Here is a 27,453-nt window from a genome sequence, read left to right as displayed (position 1 = left end):
TGAACTTAACAATGATCTGAATCTAATACTTGTGGTTGTATTATGCAGTAAATTTATATTAAAATCTCCACATACAATAATTTCTTTATTAAGCGTAACAAATATGCCAGCAGAGTTACTTTGCCTTTTCTAATATTTGTATATTACAACTTACGGATTGTAAAAATATGGCTCGGACTCAATTGATACATGATACGTCATATTTAGAAGACATTACTATTAATTATGCGTAAGAAGAACTAGTTTTAAATAATAGTGTTATTTATAAATATTTCTTTCTGTTACAGTTCCGTCCGCCCCGCAAAACCTCACTGCAGACAGGGTGACAGCTGACGAGATACATTTATTATGGGCCCCGCCAGCCACGTACACGACAATTCAACTACGAAAAACAATAGATACGAATATTGATAAAGATACAATGAAATTAGAACCGGACTTAACGGTTGCTAAGAAAGAAACGCAAGCAGACGAACCGATCACAGACGGTATCACAGATGATCGTCTAATAATAGATGCACCAGTAAAACAAGATAGATTAAAAGACGTAGAATACTCGTATAATTTGTATAAGAATGACAAACAGAAATATAACGATGAATTTTCAGATTCCTATATATTGACTGATGATTCCTATAGAACGAAAAGAGATACTAGGTCTCGGAGACACAGGAAAAGAAGACAGGATAATGTGACCGAGAGTAAGATTAGTTTAGAGAGAGATATCGATGGAACGGAGACACATCATGTATTCGAATTCCCAATAAGAGTAGATAAGAAGTCCGTACCCGTTGTACCAAAGAAAGTAGCACAAATAGCATATGTGTTGTATTACGAAGAAGGTTTTCCAATAAAGAAAGCGTCCAGTGATTTATCGAAGATCTCTGATATACCGACGTCGGATGAGATAAAAAAGAGAAATGTGTTCAAGAGCGATTGGGGCATGCAGGATAATATGAACGCGACGAAAAATTTGACACTATTAAACACCTCCGGTGTGCAACAGATTAAAGTGGTTGGCTTTAGATTGCGAAGCTTAAGTAAGTTGATATTATAATATTTTATATAAAAAAAACATTAGTTGCTCAAAGAAAAGAAGATTTCAAATTAAAAAAATCTCTTATTATGTATTAATCAAAAATCTAAAAATTAATTTTCATTACAAGTCGGTTCAGACGGTTTTGGATCGCTTTCAATTAAGCAGTTGATCAAGTAAAAACGACTTGGAACGTAAATTATACTTAAAGAATTTACAAAAATTACATTACATTACAACATATTAATACATTTTGATTTAATTTTATTTCATAAGTATCTGTTTTATTTTTCGATTGGTGTATTAATTATATATTTTTTATTTACAGAACCGTTCACCCCCTATAAGATATGGGTGCGTTCATTCTACAACTTCCCGTTGGATGGTGTGATGTCATCCGATCTGATAGAACGTCTCGGTCCCCAATCCGAGTCTCTCTACGTATTGACAGACGTCAGACCGCCCTCTCCACCTATTATACTTAACCTGACATGTGATCAACCAAATGGTAATTATTATTAATAATAATTATTGTTTTAACGATAGTAACGGTATAATAATGACCCTAAATGTGCGTCGTTGTTTAATATTATTAATATTAGAATTTATTATGGATTACTATGTTAATTTCGAAAGGATTTAGGAATAAATAAAGACGAAAAGAAATACCAAGAAATACCTCTCGCTCTAAGCTGCTTTCCTAGACGGCGCTAGAGTTGATTTATCGACGATTCAAAATTGCTTTATTGTAAAGTATAACAACCAAACGCACCCACACACGCATTCTTAATAATTTTATACTTATAAATAATCTGTTGGATTGTTTATCAATCACCAAAAGAAAATAAGTGTATTTTCTGATTTTCATATGGTGTGACAAATAACTGTCAGACTTTGTTGCAATTCGTCGCTAGATGGCGCTGTAGCACATCAACTTCTATACAATTCAACCGATTGCCATGATAATTAGTATCTTACACATACACATACAAGACAATATGTGTCGGGTTCTGATATTGATTATATAAACGTCTATTTCAGGAATCCTGTACCTCCAGTGGCGTCAACCACTCGAATACAACAACTCGCTCGACCAATATGTTGTGACCTTGAGGAAAATACCAGAACAGCAGCCAAGAACTCGACTCACGTTGCCGACGGTCAAAGATGATATCGAAACCACAATCAGTGTTGTAAGTTCATTTAAATTAGAACCTATGTTACTATAGATTTAGAGAAAACTGGTCGTCGCTCGCGACTTCGATCGCTTTTAAGTGGTTAGTCATTAGGTGTAGACAAGAGCTATAGACAGGCAGACACTGATTTACTTTCGCAAATATAATATTAGCATAGACATATAAGAGTTGAAATCATAGATTTAGGGTAGGATGGATATAAAAAAAGCGGCCGACTTAGCGTGCCCGAAGTTTATGCTGTACACTGAACGCGCTATTAAATTGGCTTGTGTTCTTATTATAGTCTATATAAACTGTAAAAATTTTTTTGGATACTAAATCGATAGATACCTACAATCGGTATGTAATTTTGTTGCTCAAATTGCTGTAATTTTAATTTTCTATTTATATGATGTCCATGTATGGTTGTCGTGACGTCATCGTAGGTATATAAAAGATGATACTCTCGGTTTTCATACTATTTAATGAATATTCGGTATCTAGACTATTATAAGTCTGTGGTTGAAACGAATTCTGCATCCATTCGTCCGATGTTCGTTACTATTCGATCTTTTGTGTTATATCTAATAAGGATTTAATTAATAAATTTAACATAATTGTAATTTGCGTAATAGTATTTTAGTATTCGACAATCGGCCGAATAGTATTTTAGTGACTCGACTGAAGTCACAGTCACTAGAAAAACACGAATACAGTCAAACTGTAGCCGTTCAAAATTTATACACCAGTTTGATTTTTCATGTCGTACTGCTACAGACCTGCTCCAATACGACTCTAGGACGACTTTATTTATATTAAGTGTATCAACCGTGTAGTCGGACACAATTGGACAAAGTGTAAAGATAAAGGTAGACAAAAACATATACAAATTTGTGTATAGTTTTGAATACACGCCGTTACTTTAACGTGGAGAGGGGCGTTCCTCTATGAACAGATCTATATTATTATAATATCATTATATTTTTTGCAGAAAGTCGAGTTATGGAATGTTACGAGTTACGAAGTGAAGATATACGCCGTCACATTGTCCGTGGCGCGACCGAATACACTTATAAATGGTTCCGAGTCTCCACCGAAGGTAATTTTTTTTTTTATTTAAATATAATAGTGACAACTATGATGACGTCATAAGTGTTATCGGACACGGCTGTTCTTGAAATGAAACTAGAAAATGACACAAAAATATTATATTGCACAAGTATCTGCACTGACATATACTCTATTCCAACCATAACAACAAGAAAGCCAAATAAACAACATTTGACAGCAAAATGACGCGATATCATTGGTCGAGAGATTGATTAATCTATGATTTACGTAAAAATGGCGTTTTGAACGTATACGAAACTGTTATCGGAATTTTAGAAGTAAAATTAAAGTGAAAGTGAAATAAGTAGTTAAGTGTAATAGTGTTGTATTATAGATAAAGATACATTAATCATAAACTCTTAGTAGTGCACAATATAGCTGAGTTATCAGCAAATCTCATAAAATACGTAAATCTAAGTTTTGTTTATCTTTTTTCCTACTTCCATTGGAATAGGATATAGGTGATATTTCTAATTCTTCACTCTCATAATCTGTCGGAACAGCGTTTGCTGATGGGTACCAATCCAACCAATCTAATTGTGCCTGGACAGGCACAATATCCACAACTTAATGTGCTTTAAATATAAACTGTTTCACAACATGATAAATACTTTTTTTTGGCGTTAAACTCCGAATCTTTTACGCATTATCTCATGAAGGTGTATTTTATAAAACATTTCTTGGCTGTATACACGTTTACGTTTGCCTGTGAATAGTATATGTATAAATAGTTGTTTCGATTTTTAAACACTTGCTATGTCGTATTATTTAAAACATATGTTTTTTCAGTAACAAATAAATTTTTCAGACAACAACAGATATCTTGTTTTGTTGTTTTATATCGAAAAAGAGGTCGTTGAGTGTGGTGGAGATTTTAGTTATGTTTGATTATTTTTAACTGGTGTTCTGCTCTAGTGCATTTTTTTAGTGTAGCGTTTTCTCTCCGCTTTATAATCTGTATCGATGTGAGACTACTAATTAAAAGTAACCAATAATATTACGTTCACATTACAATGTAGTACATTGAGGGTTTATTTCAGTCCGTTCTCATTCGATGAACATTTTCGACTAATGAGTTTGTTAATTATTTCGTTACCTAAATCTCCTGATAAGATATACAGACGACGACTTGTGTGATAATTAGTTAAATGATTTTATATGGTGTTTAGAACGAAATATTTTGACCGGAAAATAATGATTCTTCTCATCAGGAAGTGTCAAGCGAACTATGTGCGGCGCATTCTGAAGCGATGTCACCAGCGGACGTGTCTCAAGTGAAGAGAGCTGGCAACTCTCTCGTAGCGCTCCTTGCAGCCGCTTTACTAACTACGCTGGCTGCTGTCAGCGCTGCTTTGGTTTATTGGAGGTCAGACATGGACATTATTAACGCCTATTTTTTGAACAAGAGACTGTGTTGTTTTTTTTTTAAATTTATATTAGGAAGCCTATGTCATATCTAGCGATAAGAGACTGACAGCATTTATAGACTGGTAAAAAATATTGATATTTTTTTCCTCAACCTAACATACGTAAGCAATACGAATGGATTCTTGAGTATAGTAACCGGACATACGTAGACGGACTTATAATTTGTACTAATCTCTTTTCAGATGTAGATCAAGAGTCAGTAAATGCATTAGTGCGGCGTACAATTACCTGGAAGAAGGAGGCGAGAGGGCCGCCAGAGCGCCTCTCAATACGTACAAGAAACCTGGTATGTTAGTTTTTTATATGCTAATTTAATATATAAAAAATGTGTAATTGATTGTTTCCTTAGGTTAATAATTTAAAACGATAACATTTTTAAGTACCGAAATTTGAGTATGTAGAAAATATAATCAAAGACATTAAGTTACAGATTTATATATTTCCTCGTTCTCAGTAGTAAACTGTTCGCCGCTCGTGACGTGCGCGGGCGGCGCGGGGGGAGCGGGTGGTGCGGGCGCGGTGGAAGCAGGTGCGGCGAGACCTCCGCGTATGGCCGGCGGAGCACATCCGCTGGTACGCGCGCGACACTTTCCCGCGCACGTCGCGTCGCTGCATGCAGACGGAGATATCGGCTTCAGGTCGGTCTCGGTAGCGGAGTCGCAGAATTCGGCTGCTGCGTCAGCTCATGATATATTTTGATACCCGTTCAATATGGTCTGAAATGAGACACATTTTTCGGCATTTTGTCCTGCTCGGAGTCGGTTAATTAAGTTAATGTTTAAATGTTTATTTGCAGCAAGGAATATGAAATCGTAGTAGCGAAGTCGGCAGCACTGGGACACACCAGCCATCATAGTTACCGACCGGAGAACAGGCTTAAGAATCGATATTTGAATATCACCGCATGTACGTATATCGTCACAGAGATAAAATTATTTTTTAGTTTCTGACGTGACGAGCAAAGTTACATTTAATAAAATGACCGCAGACGACCACTCGCGCGTGTGCGTGTCGGCGGGCGCGCGCTGCGGCGCGGCGGGCTGCGTGGGCGCGGGGCGCGGCGCCGCCTGCGACTACGTCAACGCCAACTTCATCGACGGCATGCTGCCCGCGCTGTCGCCGCACGCCGCGCGCCGCATCGAGCGCCGCCTCGAGCGCCGCGCCAAGCCCGCCAGGTACCTCGCCCCCTCCCCGCGCCCCCTCGCTTTAACTTTAAGGAGCGACATTAAAATTTTATAAACCTAGGTGCGACCATTTATAATTTTACTTGTTTACTAAACATGTTTTAGGGGTTAGTCGCCAGGAGTTAGTTATAAAATTTTAATGTCGCTCCTTGGAGTTAAATTTTAAAGTGAAAACAGGTACGAGCAAACTTGTAACTTAAAAAAAAAAACCCTTATACAAATGGGAACCCGCGGGCCGCAAATATTCGTATAAAATGCTAATTCTCAATAAAGATAGATGATAATTGATGAAACATTAATAACTGTATAATAATAAATAAATCATTTTTTTTTTAATCTCCATAGACAACCCTCAGTAAAAGTAACAAAACCACCGCCAAATCTTGCCGAGGGCATCGAATCGGCTTTCCTGAACATCGAGTTCTCCGGCATCGTTGAGTCGGAAGATCAGGCCGATGACTCTGATAGCGAACGCAGCGATGACGATTCGGAGCTAGACGATGTATATGTGGACATAAGTGAGTTTAATTGGTTAGAATACGTCAATATTAATTGAAGATTGTGAGCTTAAAATAGAACAAGCATAATTAAGTTTTTATGTGCTTGTTTATGTTGAAAGATTAACAATAGTTCATCTCGTTGTCCGTCATAAAGGAACCAGCATGTATCGGATAAAATTGCATTGAAATTGCCTCATGCAATCAAACTTGCTTTTTCCTTAAACTACAACTTAAGTTCAACATTATATGCGGATATATTTGTATTTTCATATACAAGTACACAAACATCATCATATAGTATGCAACTTGGTTTTAGATTTGTTGTTTTGTTAAATAATGTGAAAAATTTAATATATTAATTTGCATCAGATGGTGTCCCTCGGCAAATCAAACTGGAATGGGCAGTGTGGCGTCGCAGATACATCGCTACGCAGGGACCGACCCCGGCCACCTTGGACGCCTTCTGGCGGATGATCTGGCAGCATCGTGTACACACACTCGTTATGATCACGAACCTCGTCGAGAGGGGACGGGTGAGTGTTGTTCAGTCTAGTTTAGTAATGTGTGTGTAATACAAGTATCTATAGTAATCAATTTTATATTAATTTGCTCCGTAAATAGCTGTAATATACTATTTTATTTCTCTTTCAGCGGAAATGTGACATGTACTGGCCTGCAGGCGGGCGAGGAAGTTCCGCCGAATTCGGCGGAATACATGTGACACTTTTGTACGAGGATGTCCGGGCAGCGTACACCGTACGACATCTACGCGTACGCAGTGCAGCGCAATCGGTGAGGCGTAATTTTAACTAGAGATACTGGGAACGTCTCTTAGGAAAGTCTTAATATGTGGTTATCGTCCACTAACCATCACGTATCAATACTATGTAATTATGTGTTGCAGTCGAGGGGTGTGTGAACCGGCCTAATATCAGGCACGTGGGATATAACATCTTAGATCTTATTTTGCTGCAAGTACATCGGCGGCGTAAGGAGTGATTTTTATGCCCCGTAGTGCACGTATCCGCACCGAGAGTTTTCACCGGAACGAACTGAGGTTAACATTGTCCGCGCCAGCAGGGGAGCGAGTCGAGCAGCGAGTCGAGCGCGGCGAGCGGCGAGGGCCGGCACGTGGTGCAGTACCACTACACGGTGTGGCCCGACCACGGCACGCCGCGCCACCCGCTGGCCGTGCTGCCCTTCGTGCGCGCCGCCGCCGACCCGGGCACCGTGCTCGTGCACTGCAGGTGCTGCGCCCCGCGCTACTCTATACGACTGTCTAGATTCTTCCTCTAAGGAACTATAATGGAACACTAACATTTCAAAAGAACACATGTTTTTAAAATTGGCGATAAATAATTTAATATAAAAAATACAATTTGTAATCTCGGTTTTTATCTTTGCAGTGCTGGCGTGGGGCGAACGGGTACATATATAGTAATAGACGCACAGTTGAACCAATTAAAATTGACCGGCACACTATCCCCTCTCGGCTTCCTGTGCCGAGCGCGCACACAGAGGAATCACCTTGTACAGACAGAGGAGCAATACGTATTCGTACACGATGCCCTCCTGGAATATGTACGCTCTGGCAATACGGAAGTCGAATTCGCTAAAGCTAGAGAATATCTAGTGAAACTTTTGGAGCCCATCTCGGAGGAGGAACTCGCGGTAATGGACCTTAACCCACCGAAACAAAAGAGCTTGAGCGACCTGAGGAACGGCTTCGATAATGACGTCACGAGCGTTAGATCGAATGACTGCAGCGAAAATCAAATAGTTGAAAATGGAAGTCAACTCTCTATAAAAACTGATGAGTTGAATAGTGACAGTAAATCGTCAATGGAGAATCAGGAGAAAGACGGGTTAGTTAACGGGGAGGAAATGGAGGGCGTGTACGATCTGGCGCCACGTACGACTGACACGTACAATAAGAAAATGCAAGCATACAATAATATGAACGAACAGGAAAAGGAGGAAATGCGCAGGTGAGATTTAAATGAATATACAGGATGTTATGAGTTTAAGTGACCGTTGATTTATTGATGTGATGGAATATTGACTTTTATCCTCGGTGCTGATTTGAAACATCCTGTGTATGATGAATTCCCCTATAATTTGTAGAAGCGAAAACTTTGCTTACAATAGGCTTGTTTCCACTAATAATAAATCGGATGGCTTTGAGTTTCTAATGATTAACCATGATAATTAGTAAATAAAAAAACAACTTTTCTACAAAAATAATAAAAGATTAATAATATTTTTGTAAAATAAAATCGACAAAATGAGGCATTTAATCACGTGACATTAAACACCAATCAGAGTCGCGTGACGTCACACCTCGCGAAACAAGCGCGGAACGCTACGTTGTTGCTATCAATTATCATTATGGCAGATAAACTGGGGATACTACTTGGTTCTGGATCTTTCAAACACTCTGCGATTATTGACAAACTTTGTTTTTTCAACATATATCTTCTTGGCATTCGAACTTCGTTGGTATACAACCTGGTTTCATGCGCACTTGTGTCTTTACCCATAATATGATACTCTGTATAATTAGTCATATAACTTGGCAACTAAAAAAATAAGAAGAGTTTGAATTATTACATTTTATAAAACGAAAATAATATTTTAACTCAAACAAATCATAAAATCCTATTCTAGTCCTAACATTTTATAGGTTATGTGTGATATATTATATTTGCTAAATTCATTTCTTTTACTAAACATTTATAAATAGATATATCAAGTTGTATTTAATACTTACATCGAAATGATCTTCACAGAAATAAATTGTGGAATTAGTTAACAAAGTAAGAGCATCTTGCCTCCATGCCATTTAACCACTTTATTCGTATTTATTTATTGTTTGGTACGTATATGAATAATTTGTCTAGCGTTTTTATCGTTGTACTTTCACATTGGGGCACCATACAGTATTTATAATACGAGGAATTCATTATTTATTAAAAAACACAATTGACTGTCATACACAAACACGACTGTTTCGCGAGGTGTGACGTCATTCAAGACGCCATGACAATGGCCTTTTTCGCGGTCAATTTCAAGTTCATTTCTAAAAACTCAAAATACTAACATAAAAAACCTATTTTTCTTAAAATAGTATATTTTTGGGGTGAAATAGATGCCAAGCTATAGTTTTAAACTAATTTCCAAATTTTGTCAACTAGCCTATTGATATGCTGTTTCTATATATACATTAATTTATTAAATAGTATTTTTTTTATTAAACTAATTTTATTCAGATGGCGTGATTGCTATTTGGTGTTTCTAATAAAATGGTTTTTATTTTAATTTAAAGGGTTAATAGAGCTGAGAACTACGCGTTGTTGGAACGAATGCGGTCATTATCTAACAGGCATCAAGTATACCAAGGCCCGCCTCCCGTTAACTTGTTAGAGAAACAATTCCAGGTAAGTTGCTTTGATACATGTACTTTATTTTTTTTGATCGATTTTGTGGGTTTAATTTCACATTTGTAAGGTTTTTAAACTCTATGCTTGATAATTGGATTTTAAGATTTGTCTGATTTAATCATATTTGTGTATTTCAGTTGATAACGAGATCCTGTGTGGAGTCTAGTGTGTGCGCACGCGCAGCTCACAACGCTGAGAAGAATCGTCCCGGCGGTATCTTGCCGTCAGACTCAGCCAGAGTCATGCTTGTTCCTAAACCTGGAGTCGAAGGTAGATTGGTTTTTTAATTATTTGCTTTTCAAGTTCGTTCGTGTAAAGAAAAAACTTTTTTCTTTTTGATAACAAAATTACTTATGTGATTGATGTCGTCTTAATAGACTTAAATAAGGCGGCAAAAGTAAAAACATGAAGATTTCGCTTCCAAATATTAGCTTCTTTTTAAATTTTCCGCCTACGTTCCTTGGAGTCAACAAGCTCCAGGTCCTGTGACGAGTGTGTGTGCGCAGGCAGCGAGTACGTGAACGCGAGCTGGGTGTGCGGGCGGCGGCGCATGCGCGAGTACGCGGTGGCGCAGCACCCCGCGCGCGCGCCCGAGCTGTGGCGCCTGCTGTGGGACCACACGGCGCAGCTCGTGCTGCTGCTGGCCGACGAGCCGCCCGACCCCGTGAGTCCACTGCCTGTCCTTCGTTTGACCGTGCCATTACGAGTACTTTTATATCGGAATTTGAAAATTAATTGTAAACCTACCACTTATTTTCTTCTGATTATCATCAATGTGAATTAATTAAGGGTTAAGACTGCAGCATATAATGAATGACTATTTTTAAGAGTTGTAACTGAAGGTCACTGTATTTTTATCAGGAATGCGACGTGTTCTGGCCAACAGAAGATGAAAAGGAATTATTTGTTGCGAACTTCAGAGCGAGTTTTGTTTCGAAAGACACATATGTAGCCTATAGAAGATCGGAAAGAAAAGTTCAAAACCATTCACCGCCAACACCAGAGACGAACGGCTACAGGAGGCAGGAGGGCAGTGAGTGCGCAGACGACGAATGTCTTATACCGGAAAATTGTTCTCCAATCAACGAATCGGAACCAGCGTACCGCTTCGATAGAACCGAACTGAGATTAGAACGTCTCAGTGGAAGCAGAGATCTATCAGCTCGGAAATCGATAGCGAATGGAGATTTATTCTCATCATTGTCTGAAAAGAAGAATGGACCAAAATCTCCAAGAAGTCCATCCAAAATGTCATTGAAAAACTTCAAACTCAGTTCGCCAACCAAATTCAAATTTCCCGAATGGGGTTCAAGGACCGCCGGTTCTCCCCCAGACACGGCACCGCCCCCACCTCCCATCGTGCCATCCTTATCCGTCGAAGAGGAAGCGGAGTTAAGGAGACCAGTGTATACGTTTGAAAAAGTTAAAAGTGTTCCGAAAGTCCCCTCCGATAGAATTATAGAAGTTACCAATGTCAGTGTTCATTCGTTACAGGACGATTATCAACTAAGTGTTAAGTTTATTAAGTGCAGTGGCTGGTTACACGGTGATACGACTGAGTACTGTGCGGGCAGGCCCGATGACAATGAGTATGTTAGAGCAGTGCGGCAAGCTAGCTGTGAGAGTGAGAGGGAAGCGGCCTTGGATAGGCTCATAGCACCCTATAGGGACTCGTTTGCGTTAATAGAATTTGTAGCCGGCTGTCAGATGGAATACAAGAATGGCCCAGTCGTAGTCATTGACAAGTAAGCATTCATTCACTTTTGATTTTCTTTGAACTTTTTGCTTGGTGGTAGGGCTTTGTGCAAGTCCGTCTTGCCAAGCAGCAATACTTAGTATTATTGTGTTACGGTTTGAATGGTGAGTGGTGAGTCTAAGCATACATAGTGACTTAGGTGGCCACCTAAGCCTTGCCCTTCCGTCTATTTCATATAATAAAACGAACGGTGTTTGCCATTTTGTGTAATTGATTATTGAGGACTTACCTTTTTTTATATTTTAAATGATATAAACATGTCTCAAGGCAAACAGATTAGGCTAAGAAAGCGACTCGAAATATAAATGAAGAATATGACATTTTAGACCTGGAGAGTTCGTAAACAGCCCATTGCTGGGCAAAAGGTTTAGGGCCTATTCGACTACCCCGCGGATTGGTTGTCTATATCTCACCGAACATCCAGGTACGGCGGATGGCGAGCGCTGACGTTCTGCTCGCTGAGCGCGGCGTGCGGCGGCGTGCGCAACCCGCGCGTGAGCGAGCCGGGCGCCGAGTGCGCGCCGCGCGTGTGCGCCGCCGACCTGTACTGCAGCAGTGCGCTCAACGCGCACGCGCGCGCCGCGCCACCCGCGCCCCCCGCGCCCCCCGCGCCCGCCGCGCCCGCTGCCGCCGCGCACGCGCCGCACGCGCTGCTGGCCGCCTACTGCGCGCTGGCCTCCTACGCGCAAGCTCTGCCCGCCCCGCAAGCGCCCGCGCCGCCCGCCAGCTGAACCGGTTAGCTTTTCATTGCTCACTTGTAGATAGGCTCCGGGCGCAGGTCGTGTCGGCTGAGTCTATGTTAAACACGGATTTGATTCATGCTTATCTCTGAAAAATAATGTCAAATATAATATCATAAACTTGGTATAAATAAGTGGCCTACAGAATTTTTCTATTTGAAAATATAAAAGAAAATCACTAAATAAATTATATGATGTTCGAGAACCAGTAAAGTTATGACACTAATTATATTTTTGTATCCTTACAGGACGCCGCCGACACCAAGCGGACTCGTATAAAAGAATGCATAATTGTTAATTGTTACGAACATAATACTCAGTGCGTTGTGCGGTAACTATGAAGAGACCCTTTAACTTTGGTGCATATTTCCTATTAGCTAACCAACTTTGATACAGTTTCGACAGAAACCGCCATATTCTGTAATAGCTTTAACTAATACACAATTTTGATAATGTTGGTACAAAAATTTGCAGTGGCCAATATATCAGACCAATATCAACCGTATTGTCCAATGTTGGTGTAAAGTTTGTCTCAATGTAACCGAGACGAACTCAATTTTTGGACGTATAGCTGCCCTTTTCTACGCAATAATGTAAGAAAGAGATGTAAACATTGATTAGACGGATTTTTCTAGGATACAAGTGAGATAAATGCATCCGTATCAGCTTGTTTCCGAAGTTATTTTGGGGAATAGAAAGTTGGCTGTAGATATATTGTAATAATTTGGTGACTCGATGTATAACGTAGACGTAAAATGGTATTACATAATTTGTAAGAAACATGTATTCAAAATTGTTATTATAATGTAATGGTCTTGGTCATTTTGGAAATATAATTAAAAAGTGAGTGTAGGCAAAGGACATTGCCAATGTTAAGTTACGCGTGATTTAGCGGCTCAGTCGAAGGTTCGACTATTCAAGTATAGGTGCTTAGCTAGAGAATACTTGAAACTTGGTACTTTATCGTAATATACACAATATGGTACCAATATTTCCACCATATGCTTAAAGAGAATGGAAAAATTGTGACAGTTTTGTCAGTGGATAAGTCGTAATGCCTTGAAATAAGTGCTAGTATCGTTTGACAAAACTTAATCATTGTCTACGTAACTTTCTCCCAGTACATACATAGAATTCTCTATACATAAATTATACCTGTGGTCATAGACTTAGTGTCATAGTCTGAATTTATATTTAAGCAATTTCTTTAAAGCATTGACTATCGACTCTAATTTTCTTTCCTTAAGTTAATACTAATGACGTTATATATCAATTTATGTGATCATTTCATACTTTTTCTCTTTTGTAGAAACATTATGTTGTCAGATATTAAAATTATCTGTACTTGCCGTCGTCTTGTCTTCTTTATAAAACTGAGTCTATAATTAAATTGTCATTGTCTATAATAGTGCCGACTTTATCTGAGTCTTCCGGTTATAGATTTTTTTTTTAATCTGTTCGCACTCGCTGGACTTTGGAGCGACATTGTGAGCAGTCATCGATGACATGTAACGATTTGATTTTAAAGTAGTTGGAGAACAGTTTTACCGATACTATATTGTTAAATATGTATTTGCCAATGCAATATCAAACGTTGGGCCAACGTTGGCATGCCTCTTATGCCTATATACTCACCGGTTAGACGAACAAAACATAGAGCTATTCTCTATATCGGCTGATGAATATTCAAAAAAATGCTACATTGAGTAATCGATGAAATTCATTGAATTATAAAAGGACGTTGTATAGAGTCAGGTTATATTGAATGTATGTCTTTGTCTCTTATGAAGTAATACGTGGTTGTGTGCGTTATTAAATAGGACATGAACTGATTCAATGGTACGTTCTAAGGTTGCATTTTTAATTTCGTCGATTTTAAAAGATGAAGGATACTCGATTTCAAGACTTAATATGAATCAGGCAGTATGAGTTTTTGAATCAAATTAATGGACAAGGAAATATACTACTTTTAAACTTATACTTCAATACTCGTGTCTAAAATATTACTGATATGTCATGATTTATTATTTAAAAATATATATTTGCATAATACTTAAAGGTTTTGAATTTCCATTAAAAGAGGATCTATGTTTCTATTCACAATAAATACAAAATTATTATTGTTGTAAAATTCGATCAACTTTGGCAGACGTCTCGTGGCATGGTGATTAGTTGGACGTTTAACGTTGTTGTGCTGTTACAACAGACTTAATACTATTTTTGTCCATCAAAAATACTGCCATATTTTATGTTAATCGGTGAAACTGTGTCGCAGTCCATCAATCTAAATCAGAAGTCCAATATTATATATACTATCCCTCGAAGTACATAAAAATATATAAGTCAAATATTTTTATAAATAATAATATGCAATCTTACCTTACCGAATCAGATCTATGTCTAAGTGCGTCCGCTAAAACGAGCGCGGGTGCACCTGATACGCGGGTGGACCGCTTAGAGTTCCGTCATCTAGCTGGATTTTAGACGCCATCAAAAAGTTCAATTGTACTGAACCCATAAGCGATCTTAAATATCGTATGAATTATACGATATCGGTTATTTTATACCTAATTATATGATGTATCTATGGTTAGTAAGTGGAAAATGTTCATACTCAAATTAGAAATAATTAATTGAATTCATTAATTAATTTTCGTTTTCGCTTACGTTATTTGTAAGACATGGCACTCATCGTAATGGAAGCGGTGAAATCACGGCCTGTTCAGGTCGTCTTACAAAAATTAAATAATATTAACATCAATGAAGTACTAATATCTCTTTTTCTTTTTAAATTGTGGTGGTGAAGCTGGTGTTCATTTACACCGTTAAAAGAATTTTAACTTTGAAATATTCAAAACGAAAGCTTTCGTTTAACTTGAAATGTATGTTTGTTCGAGTGGAATCTTGATACTCATCACCGATTGAACTGAAATTTTTGCAGCAATTATCTCTCTTAAGTATATTCGTTTTAATTGACTATACTTGTCATTTTTTTTTTGTTTTGTTTTATAGAAACAGTGAAACGATTTAATCGTTTGAACATTTTCCACGAGTCTAAATAATAACACGATGACTAGTTATTACTTATTCGTAATTCCTACTAAATCACTTTAATGGTCCAGTATTTTTTATTATAATCTAGTATTTTAATGATATATTAATGTGAAGACTGCTTAATAGTGGTCCGTCAATTATGATGTGAGGTTACGTTCGGTGTACAGTGGGCAACTCGTGTGAAGATATTTTGGAATATTTTTTAGTTCATCAGGATCAAACTATTGTACGCTATTTAAAAAAAAAAATCTTATGAAACAACTCAAGAATAAGTTTTCTTTTTTTGTTAATATTTAACCAAATATTATTGGTTTCATTATTTGATACATATTGTTGAGTCATTATTATTTATAAATCGAGATTTATTTTATCAGATAAATAACATTGAATTCATGAAATATAACTTCACATATTGCCCTTAATGTTACTTTGCGAACTGTTCGTAATACGATGGAGGATTGTATATATAACATTATAATTGCTTTAAAATCGATGAGGTTACTTTTGAATTCGTTTCTCGCCAAGCCACATATTATCATTACAGTTAATGAAAAACAATTAATTTATCGGTGTCGATTCTTTTGCACGCAATTTCTGTAATAAACTAATTTGACAATAATGATGCCCCCACACTTCAGTTGTAGAATTCTTTAAACATTATCAGACATTTACTAACACCAATATATACAGATATATATTAGATTCGTTAAGATTCGTTAGATTTTTTTTCATACAGATTAAAACGCAACTTTTTTTGACTACAGTGTGGCAGCTCACTAATATTTTCTATCTCTTTTAACAGGTAACCTTGAAAGAGATAGCTTATGTTTAAATTGTCTTAGTTTAGCTTAGACTGTGTACAGTATCGACACGTTTATCTCTTGGATTACAACCGATTCATAAGTATCCAGTGCAATAGTTAATGTACATAATAAACTAAACGAATAGTCCGTTGAGCACAAATTTTATTTTTTATCGTGAATATGTCAATAATAAAACATTCATATTGCGATTACAGGAGATTAGGCTCAAGTCGTACCGTCAGCTTAGCGAGGATTTAGACTCGGTCTGTTTCAATGGTAGGTGGATTAAAGATAAATAAACATTGCCATTGAATTCACATTATACCATTGGTCGATATCTAAAATAATGTATAAATATTCATTATGGTTTCATGAAAAAAAAAGAAAAAAGAATTTTGTATTTGGAACTTAAATAATTAAATTGGATGTAAGACGTTAAAATAAAATAGTGTTGTATTATAAATAAAAAATATGTTAATCAAGAATTGTTTGTAGTTCATACTATAGGAATGCTATTAGCAAATCGCAAGGAGTATTTAAATGTAAGGTTTATTTATCTTTCATCCTTCGACAATTGTAACAGGAACGATTCATTTAATTTGCTAGCATAGAATATCAAACTAATTAGACTGATTTAGAAGTACTATAAATAAGAGCTTAATTTTATTGTTTTATCTCTAATTACATTTAATGGATTATATGTAATGTCATATGGTTTTAAAATTTAGTTAATTTTTTAGTATAAAAAGAGTGTTTAGTTTATAGATATATAGCTCATCATAGCTATGTTATCGTGGTACGACTGTAGCCTCACATATAATATAGATGGATATGAGCGGACTGTTTGTGCGCTGGAAGCTCTTGTATGTGCCATTTTAGGCTTAGTTAAGTATAATCGCGTAGTTAGTTTGAATTCTATTCCGTATACAATATAGGTGTTTTTCGCTTAGCAAATTTTTTCTTACTTTTTTACATCCTATACAATATATTCCACACTACAGATTGTATTGCGGACGACTGTTTATTATTAGGATTTAATGTAAAGTGAATTTGATAAGATTACTAATTAAAAGTTAAAAGGATCTTTCGAAATTTTTAGAGTCAGCCTTGTGGATGGTGTCGTTAGTATGTTATTTATGAATTGCATTGAATATGATAAACTGTATCGGTATACATTGGTATATTAACTACGCTCCTCTGGAACGTTTGTTGCGATGGAGGGTATCGATACGGGTCTAAATCACGTTCGATAAGATTTTAAAAATTATAATATATTTGTATCCTTAAGATTTTTATACTTTTGTATTTTATTTTTAGACGTATTCTTTTTTTTTTTAAATTAATTTATTTTTACACGTCATGCACATTTGTATTATTTTTTTTTTCGATAAATATAAGATTTTAATTATAAATGCACATCAACACGAAGTTATGCTACCTTATTATAATGTCGTTTAAATCACTTGTTTCACATATATTTTTTTTAATATTAAAAAAAGTTTGGTAATATTTATTTATAGAAATGTATTAGTATTGATCGCTATACTTTGATTCCTATTTATTTATGACTTGTTTCGTCTGTCCGTTCGTGTCCATATTCGAAGTCAGCAGAGTTATTCTGTAATAATTGACTTCGTAACTCACTCGTGTAATATTTAACTCGACTTAGCGATACGCTATTTTGATGCGTGTTCTTTAAAAGTTACATTTATAATGGACTTGTAAAAAGAATATTGGACAACAATTATTTTATTTGTAATATAAACTCTTGTATGTATGTATGTTATTACTATAAAATATCCTCACATTTAAAACATCTAATGGTACGATTATAATTTTTTAAATACGTGTGTTTGAATTACCAAAGAATTTTATTATTATGAAAAGGTTGTGGTTATAACCTAATATGTGTTTAGATTTAGTGAATGTCAAAAATATAACCTCAAAAAAAATTTGGCTCAATTATCAAATTAAAAAAAAAATTGCAGTTTTTTTTTCTTCTTCAAAATTATAAATTTTGAGTGTATTAGTTCTAAGGCAAAACGCAAAATGCAGCTATCCAGTACAAAATTTAGTTTATCGTATAACAATTGCATTTATTAATTAATTAGTATTATTTACTAAAACTACCATTTAGTGCCAACCAACCTACCTAACATCCGACATTCCAATTTCTATATAAGTAAAACTAAGCCTTTGAAATTTTGATAGTAATATTCAGTCCCCTTTATACCCCAAAACCTTTTTCATAATAACGTGTCTTTTATACTAACTAAAAATTAATTAAAATAAAATAGTGCAACTTATTGAAACTAAACTAATAACTTTCAAAGTAAACTAAAATACCTTACTTCGAATATATTTTAAACAATCCCATATAACATAGCTAGACTAAAGTAATATTGTCTTTGCTCCATCAATAAGTATATCATAGATAAATCAAGACATCAATATTTAAAAAAAATAAATTGAAACGTATAGTTAAGGTTCTTTTTATATTATGTCTGATAAAAAAAAATAGAAAAAATTTATATTGTCTTGTATAATCCACTTCGTAATACAAAACGTACTAAAAATTTGACCCGGTTGGAACGAAGTTGCTTTCGCAGTATACTATGCATAATACCAGACAAAATAAAATAATTTAATTTTGAGGATAATTAAATAATAATAAAAGAATTGTTATTTAAAATTTAGAAAGATGGTTGGGGACGTAACGCTTTTTCTTTGGAGACGATTTCTGACAGTTCACTCTACTGTAAGCCGCGCAAAAGAACTTCGTTCCATAAATATTACTTATGATTTTTATTGATAAAATATTAATTAAAACATACGTTATCGGCTTAATTTAATTTGAGATAAATTACAACTACGTTTGCAGTTGGCCATAATAATAATAATAATAATAAGGCCATAATAAAAAAAAAATTAAAGCACAATAGAAGTTTTTTAATAATAATTATAATATATTATACAAATCATTTTTTTTCGTTGAATAAAAGTATATAAGGAAATTTATATTTGTATAGTATTTCAAATTGTGTTTAATTGAATTTCAATGTTTACGTTTATGATAAACGCGGAAGTAAGGCTGACTCTCTTTGATAAATGTTTAAATCTTTCATACAATACAATAATGACGTCATATACATTCAGATAATGAAAATAATTAAACCGTACGAATAGAAATATATCATTTTTATAAATCAGGTTTATAAATAGATCTTTCCTAAATAACTTTTATTAATTGATTTGAAATTAAGCGGGCAATATCGTACATTAGTTTTCATTTTGTTGTCTCTGTATGTTTTGTGACAGTTCAAAAATGTACTTTAACGTGATCGTATTATGATCGAAAATGGTGCACTAGTGTCTGATGTATTTATAATATATATATATTTAATTTCAATACTTAATTGAGCTAACTTGGTCTACAACAGTTTGGAACATGTTAATAAATATGAATTTAATATTATTGCTAACCTTTTTTTTGTTAGATCTTGGAAGAATTGTGAAAATCCAATGCAAAGAATGTTTTAATCCAACGCATAGAAAAATGACGCATATAACATAGATATAGAACACGTATACTCGTAACGACATCTATCGTTAAATGTTGTAAACGAAAAACGCGCAGCTAATTTTAAACTACTCTTTTATACAACACTAATTATATCAATACCAACAGACTTATTCTGGTCAGTCCGAATACTTATTCTGGAAAGCCAATTCTAAGATTAAAACAAATGCTAAACTTGTTTTGGTTCTTGTAAGCGTTTTCAATGAATGCGTTTGTGATTGATACAAATCTGACAACAGTCGGTCTGCAGTGGTATGTTTCTTTTTAATTTAACGTTTGTGTACAGTATACTATCGAATGTATTTTAATTATAAGACTTGAACATCACGTCTGTGTAATTCATACGAAGACCTATTTATTTTTTATGTAACCGCCTGTATTATTTGAAATGTAAAAATATATAAGAAATTATCTACTCTGTGTTCTTTTATTTTTTATTCGACCTGAACTTGAAGAAAATAAATAATTTGGCTGGATTGTTAAGTTATGCTACAGTGAAACGAGTTAAAAGAACAAAAACTTTAGTAATGTATCATTTAAATAATATAAAACATTTATGAAATTATTGTATTTTCTTGTTTAAAATGCAAATGTCATTTACGCTAACAAGATCGCACAGTTCAGAAACAATTTGTCAACTTTTAGAAGTCCGCTCCACTCTTTTACTTTCCTCACGTAAACTCACCGCAGCACTTAACGCACACTCCACATTCAACTTCATTTTTGCCTTACAACGTAATCCTAAGTTACAAACACAGGATGACATTTAAATCATAGCCTTCCTTTATATTCGCGTCAATGAAGCCGTAAAACAGGCCATCATCGAAAGTCCTCAGAAACAGCTCCGATTTTGATAATATATATTTTTTATATTAATTAAAATCTTAAACCTTTAAAAAAATACTTGTTTTGTATTTTTTTTTATTCTTAATAAAAATAATGAAGTGAAACATTTTCTCTTACTTAATAATCATACATATTGTTTAAACAATATAAATAATAATTTATCACCTTTGAAAGGTTTTCCAATTTTGATTTATATAAAAAAAAACAAAAATTATAAAAAAATTATCAAAATCGGAGCTGTTTCTGAAAACTTTCGACGAAAAAGCTTCATTGACGCGACTATTACCAATATTACCATGGTTCCAACCGTGCTACAAATAATTTAAATAGGATTAAAATTATGAGAAATAGAATCTACATTTGACAGTTTAAAATACTATAAAATTCCTATAAGACGATAAAAAGACAATACAATATTACGACGATAAAATTGATAAAAACTTTAAGTATCGATATGACACCAGCATAAACATCTGTCATCTCGTTTTCGTGTTCATTGCTACAAAGGTTATGCCGCCTACGGTCACCTAGTGAACCGGGAATTGACGCTGTGCGCATCGCGTCGCTGTTTCGTTCCTACTTTTCGTGTAATTACGTTCTTGTTATTTTAAGCCATTCCGTATTGATTAATTATATTTTAGTCCCGTCAGACCTTGTTTTAGTCAAGCTTTATTTGTCTTTCTCATTATATTTATAGTTTTTTGGGTGCTGAATTCAATTCAATTTAGCAAAATCAGCGAAAATTGTAAAAACCTCATAATTTTCGAGGTTCTTGTCAAATATATATAAAACCCGATTGTATTACCTCGAAAAGTGCGGAATTTTACAAACAATAAAGTTCAATGAATTTTCTGCAAAAGCACACCTCAAATGTATTTTTTGGACGAAAGGTTTGACCGTTAAAGCAAACGCTGAAAGGTAAAAATTTCATACTTTGTTAAAAAGTCAGTTTTCTCGTTACTTGTTCGTTAGTTACTCTAATACATATATATATTACTAATCTCTTGGTTTCTGCAAAACTAACATTTAATCATCTACAATTTGGTAACCTAAATCACTTATTTTCGCCAAACCGTGTACCATAAAACGCGCTGAACTCAAACTTAAACTGAAATTCCTTTATTTAAATATAGAAGCATTACTCTTTCTTATTGATTGTCAAATTAAACACTACTACCGATTCGGAAAAGAAAATACCCTGACCTGAGAAGAACCGGCGAAAGAAACTCAGCGGGTCTTTTATTTGTCAATTTTATTATTTAAATATATTCAATATGGAAAGAAATATCCAGGAGGCGATCGTTTCATTCCCAAGGTGTGCTATCAATCATAAACTCACTAATTGTATAGTAACCTTTCGTACACAAGCGTTCCTTAACGATTTATTTAAATTTGGCAACAGAGGCATTTTGAACGCTTCTGATCCTATTGTAGAACCGTATACATTGTCCCACAAAAGAGTTACTGACTCTATGTAGTTGAGTAACAAAAATGTATCTGTAAACCTGTAAATGAACCTGTAACTGTTGCTATGAGTATCACATTTTCTCATAAAATCATTAATATTTTTCTATTGAGAATCAACAGTTAAAATCTTGACTTCTTTAAATTAAATTATACGTCAATGATTCTGAAAAGCTGAAATATGTCGTAAATATTACGTAAAACCACAGTAATAATATTTGCTTATGGAATACTATTTATACGATACTAGTTGTCACCTGCAGTGTTACTCACGTTTTAGGGGTTGGCCGTCAGGTACATAAAAGCCTATGTCCTTCAAGCTTGCTTCATACAAAAATTCATCAAATTCGATTCAGTGGTTTGGTCGTGAAAGAGTCACAGACAGACAGAGCTATTTTCGCATTTATAAAATTAGTATAGATTTTGTCTACAATCATTTTTTATCAACAATCAACTGTTTTGGACAAAAACGTGGGCGATAAAGGTCACGAGATGACGCGTTAATAGTCCCAGCGAACAACATTAGGATATCGCGCGACCACAATTTTGTTTATTCAGATTTCGGGTGACTCCAATTAAGAGTTTGAAAAAAGTCCTAGTCGGAGTCAATGATCGCAATTTATATTAGGATTACAATAACGAAAATACTGTTGCTTGTTTTATTATCTGTAAATACGAATGAGACTAAATATTTTACTGTTAGAAATATCTCAACTAAAATTTTTAAAGAAATTAGGTACCAGCCCCATATCCTGGTCATATAATATCTGGCCGTGTCCGTTCTCACTAAAAATGTCGAATCCATAGTCATCAAAACCAAACAAATGTTTAACGTTTTTTTCAATTTACTCTCCGACGAGGTAAAATGGTATGTTTGTCTGCTATAAAGTTTTATAAATTTAGCGAATTAATCGGGTTTAGCTAGTTATTCCATAAATGTTCACAATTAATTGATTCGTTGGCGTATTATTCGCTATAACTACATTATTTTTAGTTGGACATTACAAAATTCTAGAAACAATATTCAGTTAAGCCACATTTACTTGAATATTCGGGCTATTTAGTATTCATAATGAACAGTCGTGGTGTTGTCGTGGGCGCAACCTTCACGTAACACGACGTGACGCTCTTCAGCATCGTTTCACGTTGAATGTATGCAGGTATTTTGAATGAATGTGTAATTGGGAGACTTCATTGAAGGAACATTTTCGAGCGTAGATGGGCGAAATTAAAAGACTTGTTTACGAACGTGAAAGGCAGTCGAAAGATGAATAAATATTATTATTGCACGGAATACGTATTCGAATTATAATTTAATTTGTTACAAATATTAAAAATACTTTAAGACAACAACAGCGCCGTAGATTTATTTATAAAAAAATCCTTACAAAAACGATGAACTATGTAAGTAAAATATTTATTCATAATGAATTATAAATAGATTGTACTTAATAATTCATTTAATTTTATAGTTTAATAAACGGATCGAAAATTAACCGTCATTAATTACTGATTAGCAACTGAGTTAACCTGACAGATGAGAAATCCGGGCTTTGAATACAATGATATACCAAGAGTTTGGTTGACTTAACGAACATCGATTTTGATATTATTCATCTTTAAATTTCAGTACTTATTTTTTAGTGACACACAAATATTAATAAACGCATCGAAAATAAACCAGTAATAATTACTAATCTTAAAGAAAACCAATATTGTTTGTTTTTATTTACTTATGTCCGTATTTAAAGCTAATGATATATCTTATAGTATAATAGAACCCAAATATTTTAGAAAATACTTAATATTTTAGGACTGGTTTCCACAGTATATCTAAAACGCTTCGCCATTAATTGCCTTTTTAATGAGAAATTAACTAAGAAAAATATCGTGTACACTATTTTTTAGTAAAGGCATAGAATTTCCAAGTAGAGCACATGTTTGGTTTGCTCCAAGAATTCACTAATATGAATGTTACAGTTTAGTTGGAATTGTATTTACCTAGAAATTCATAACTACATATGACAATGTTTTACCAAAATAAATGTATTCGATAACTGGTTAGAAAATAGATTTTTAAAAAAGCAATTATGTAATATTCATAAAAATTCAACGCGAAATTCAAATGAGTGTTTTTCGCAATTTCCTGTAGTTTCGTATTGGACCAACCCACACTTAAAAATTTAGTCTATATACAAACTTCTTGATTGTAAACGTGATTATAATTTTACTTTTATTTCTCTATGGTCATACTTTTTAAATGTGCTTTAATTGATGCGTGGTTTTCTTTAGCATACATTGTATGTATTAAGCATAGGAAAACTTGGTGTTCACGAGAAGAGATTACTAAAATGTATGGAAATTACACATGTCTTTGAATTAGATTCGATAAATACAGCTGTTTATATAATAATACAATTTAAACTAAGCTGTATCAAATCACTACCAAAACATTCAACACCTATCCTATCAAAAATGTCCTGTATTTCAAAAAATAAATTATGAACTTGATGCCTGAAAAACTTTTCTGATACAATGTGAAAATGTCTTATTGTAATCAAACTTTGTTGATATTTACATAATTTTTAATTTGAAACGAATCGTAAATAAATATCGGTAAAGTGCTGTTCCTGTTTTTAGAGATCAAGAGTTAAGTTTATTTAATGACTTATAGCTTATTCCAATCAAAGATGGAATGGAGATAAATATACATAATATTGAATACAATTTTCCGATAGTATTGTTATATTACACTACAAACAGTTTTTGATTAAAATGTCTTTATTTATATTAAAGTTTAATCAAAAGTAAGTAACACCTCGCTTTATTGCCACCACTGGTGACAGGAGGGCAGGTTCGTTTTTAGCCCAGAGGATCGGAATTGCGATTCAACGAGGAAATGATGCTAGCATTCGTGCTACCACGCGGTCAAGATTTATACAGTAACTATTTTTAATTCATATTTGTATATATTTAAGCACTTAATGTTATTAATTCTTATGTTAATAAATCGATGTTAACTATTTTAATATCGATAAGATCCGATAACAAATTGACGTTAAAAATTACATTTATTCGCGAATCCAAAAAGAGTGTCATAGATTATTCAAGTGCTCGACCAATGATATCGCTTCAATTTGATGTCAATGTGTTTTATTTGCCTTCACTCTTCCCGATCCTGTCGTTGGAATATTGTTGCGAAATGGTCAAATTGAAAGTACTTTCGTCCTATTTCTCTTATAAATTATGAAGTATTTTTAAATGCATGCGATTGAAAAGTTCCCCTAAAGTTAAAGTTCCAAACAAATATGTTTGTTTTCGTTGGTATCAAATTAACAAGACTTCAACTTTTACGTTTGTTTCGCTCTACTTCGTTAAAATTTGTTTAAAACTTTAATAAATGAAGAAATATAATAACGACTTAAGAAGTCGTAAACATTTCTACCTTGGCCTCGTGAGTGTAAATTGTAATAGTTAAAATTAAAGGGTTTTCGCGTTAAGGAGGCCGAAGACAGTTTTCAGTTTTACATTCACCTGCTACTTCATGTACTTTCTCTGCTAGGATATTATATAGTATATTTTCACAATGTCGTAATTAATTGATGTAATATGTTTTGCTAACTGTACAATAAGTTGACAACTTTTTAAGAATTCTCAAGTGAAACAAGATCATGTTGAAATTAAAGCAATATTTCGTCAAATCACAAACAATTTCAGTAACAAACTAAAGTTTTGTAATTGTAAACAACGTGCCGAATTTTGCAACTTTGAAATGATATCTAACGCTATTTGTACATATGAAATCGTCATCTTATTATTTAAAAAAAAAGCACTGCGTGAAGATTGAATCGGTTTTATTAAACAAACAGTCACATGCATTTAAATATTTATTAATCTGTACATGTTCAGTTATAACATAAACTAGTATTTACTAACTAGGATAAAGATTCCAAACTTTTAGCAGTGAAGTAAAATGTATTAACAAATTTTCTTTTAAATTGTTTTTAGCGATCAAGAAACACATGTAAATCATAAAATAAATACAATTTCAGCATATTTTGTTCGAGTAGTGGATAAATAAAATATGGTAATGTTTCTTGAGTTCATTTTGGACATATGAAGTGCATTGTCATTTAAATTATATGTCAGCTTAAATATATATTTTTAATAACGCAGTGTTTCATGATCCAATAAGGAAGTTATTTGTAATAATTTTGCGGTCATCACTATTCACTATTAAGTGATTGAAATACCAGCGCATTCAGATATGAATATAATTTTGCTTCTCCCATCGCCAAAAACTATTCATGTCACCCACCCAGATTCGGTCTCATATGCAGTACTCCTTTTGATCTTAGATGACCGAAATTCCGCAACAGCGCGATTATTAAAGATTATATACTATAATTTCTTCATAAATAATACGTCATGACTCATATAATACAGGCTGCTTCAAATTGGAAGTTACAGTGAAGTAAATAGCAACAATAGATATGTTATTTACTTCGAAGAACTAATCCTGACATAACAGAAACCTTAATTACGTCAGCTGTACAATTATTAAGGATTATTAAGTAGAGAAGGGGAACACCGCCACCCATCGTGATTCAAATATTTTGAAACCAAACATCCTTGTGCAAGCCTGTCTGGGTAGGTACTACCCACTCATCAGATATTCTACCGCCAAACACCAGTAAACCAAACAAACATCAGTGTTGTTGTGTTCCGGTTTGAAGGGTGAGTGAGCCAGTTTAACGACAGGCCCAAGGGACATAACATCTTAATTCCCGAGGTTAGCGCATTGGTGATGTCAGGAATGGTTAATATTTCTTAGAGCGCCATTGTCTATGGGCGGTGGTGACCACTTACCATCAGTTGGTCCATTTGCTATCATCATATATCATAAAAGAAATAGGTGTGCATCTCGCGACACCCGACAGAAGTGATAACTTAAACTAATCTAAGTTAAACTATTTAATATTAAAATTGTTTAACTCGAAAAAAGCTTAGATTATTGCTTAAATTTGATGTATATATGACAATATAAAGAAAGGTAATTTATTAATAAAAATATTTTATTAATTATATAATATATGTATGTACCATGCACAAAATTCTAATGTACATACTCAAGAATTATAACTAAAAATGTACAAGAGAAAGGGAAGCCAAACAGACTAGCGCCGTAACGCGTTACGTAACGAAGCGGTTTACCCTACCATAAGAAGTACACTTACAATATATGCAATACACTTCCAAAGACCATTAAGAGCCGGTAATTAGGTAACGTCAACAAATTGTCTTAATTAAAATACTTTCACCAAAAATAAGAGTACC

At 34.3% G+C, this 27,453-nt stretch overlaps 1 protein-coding gene across 1 annotated transcript in view; it reads left to right on the top strand.

Moving 5' to 3' along the window:
* The window catches only part of LOC125073831, a 38,259-nt gene extending 21,662 nt beyond the window's left edge, over positions 1–16,597 (top strand). The window contains exons 2-21 of the mRNA XM_047684939.1: positions 288–1,040; positions 1,365–1,544; positions 2,078–2,229; positions 3,203–3,310; positions 4,533–4,687; positions 4,932–5,035; positions 5,204–5,387; positions 5,546–5,655; positions 5,738–5,924; positions 6,279–6,451; positions 6,803–6,966; positions 7,085–7,225; positions 7,511–7,680; positions 7,840–8,421; positions 9,759–9,870; positions 10,011–10,143; positions 10,380–10,537; positions 10,735–11,618; positions 12,054–12,364; positions 12,618–16,597. Coding sequence (XP_047540895.1) covers positions 288–1,040; positions 1,365–1,544; positions 2,078–2,229; positions 3,203–3,310; positions 4,533–4,687; positions 4,932–5,035; positions 5,204–5,387; positions 5,546–5,655; positions 5,738–5,924; positions 6,279–6,451; positions 6,803–6,966; positions 7,085–7,225; positions 7,511–7,680; positions 7,840–8,421; positions 9,759–9,870; positions 10,011–10,143; positions 10,380–10,537; positions 10,735–11,618; positions 12,054–12,360 — 4,757 coding nt within the window. The 3' untranslated portion in view covers positions 12,361–12,364; positions 12,618–16,597. The remainder of the gene's footprint in view (positions 1–287; positions 1,041–1,364; positions 1,545–2,077; positions 2,230–3,202; positions 3,311–4,532; positions 4,688–4,931; positions 5,036–5,203; positions 5,388–5,545; positions 5,656–5,737; positions 5,925–6,278; positions 6,452–6,802; positions 6,967–7,084; positions 7,226–7,510; positions 7,681–7,839; positions 8,422–9,758; positions 9,871–10,010; positions 10,144–10,379; positions 10,538–10,734; positions 11,619–12,053; positions 12,365–12,617) is intronic.
* Positions 16,598–27,453: the final 10,856 nt, after the last annotated feature.

This window comes from Vanessa atalanta, chromosome 25 (assembly GCF_905147765.1).
Source record: "Vanessa atalanta chromosome 25, ilVanAtal1.2, whole genome shotgun sequence".
In the NCBI taxonomy this organism is placed as follows: Eukaryota; Metazoa; Arthropoda; class Insecta; order Lepidoptera; family Nymphalidae; genus Vanessa; species Vanessa atalanta.
This window is presented reverse-complemented; position numbering and strand designations above follow the sequence as displayed.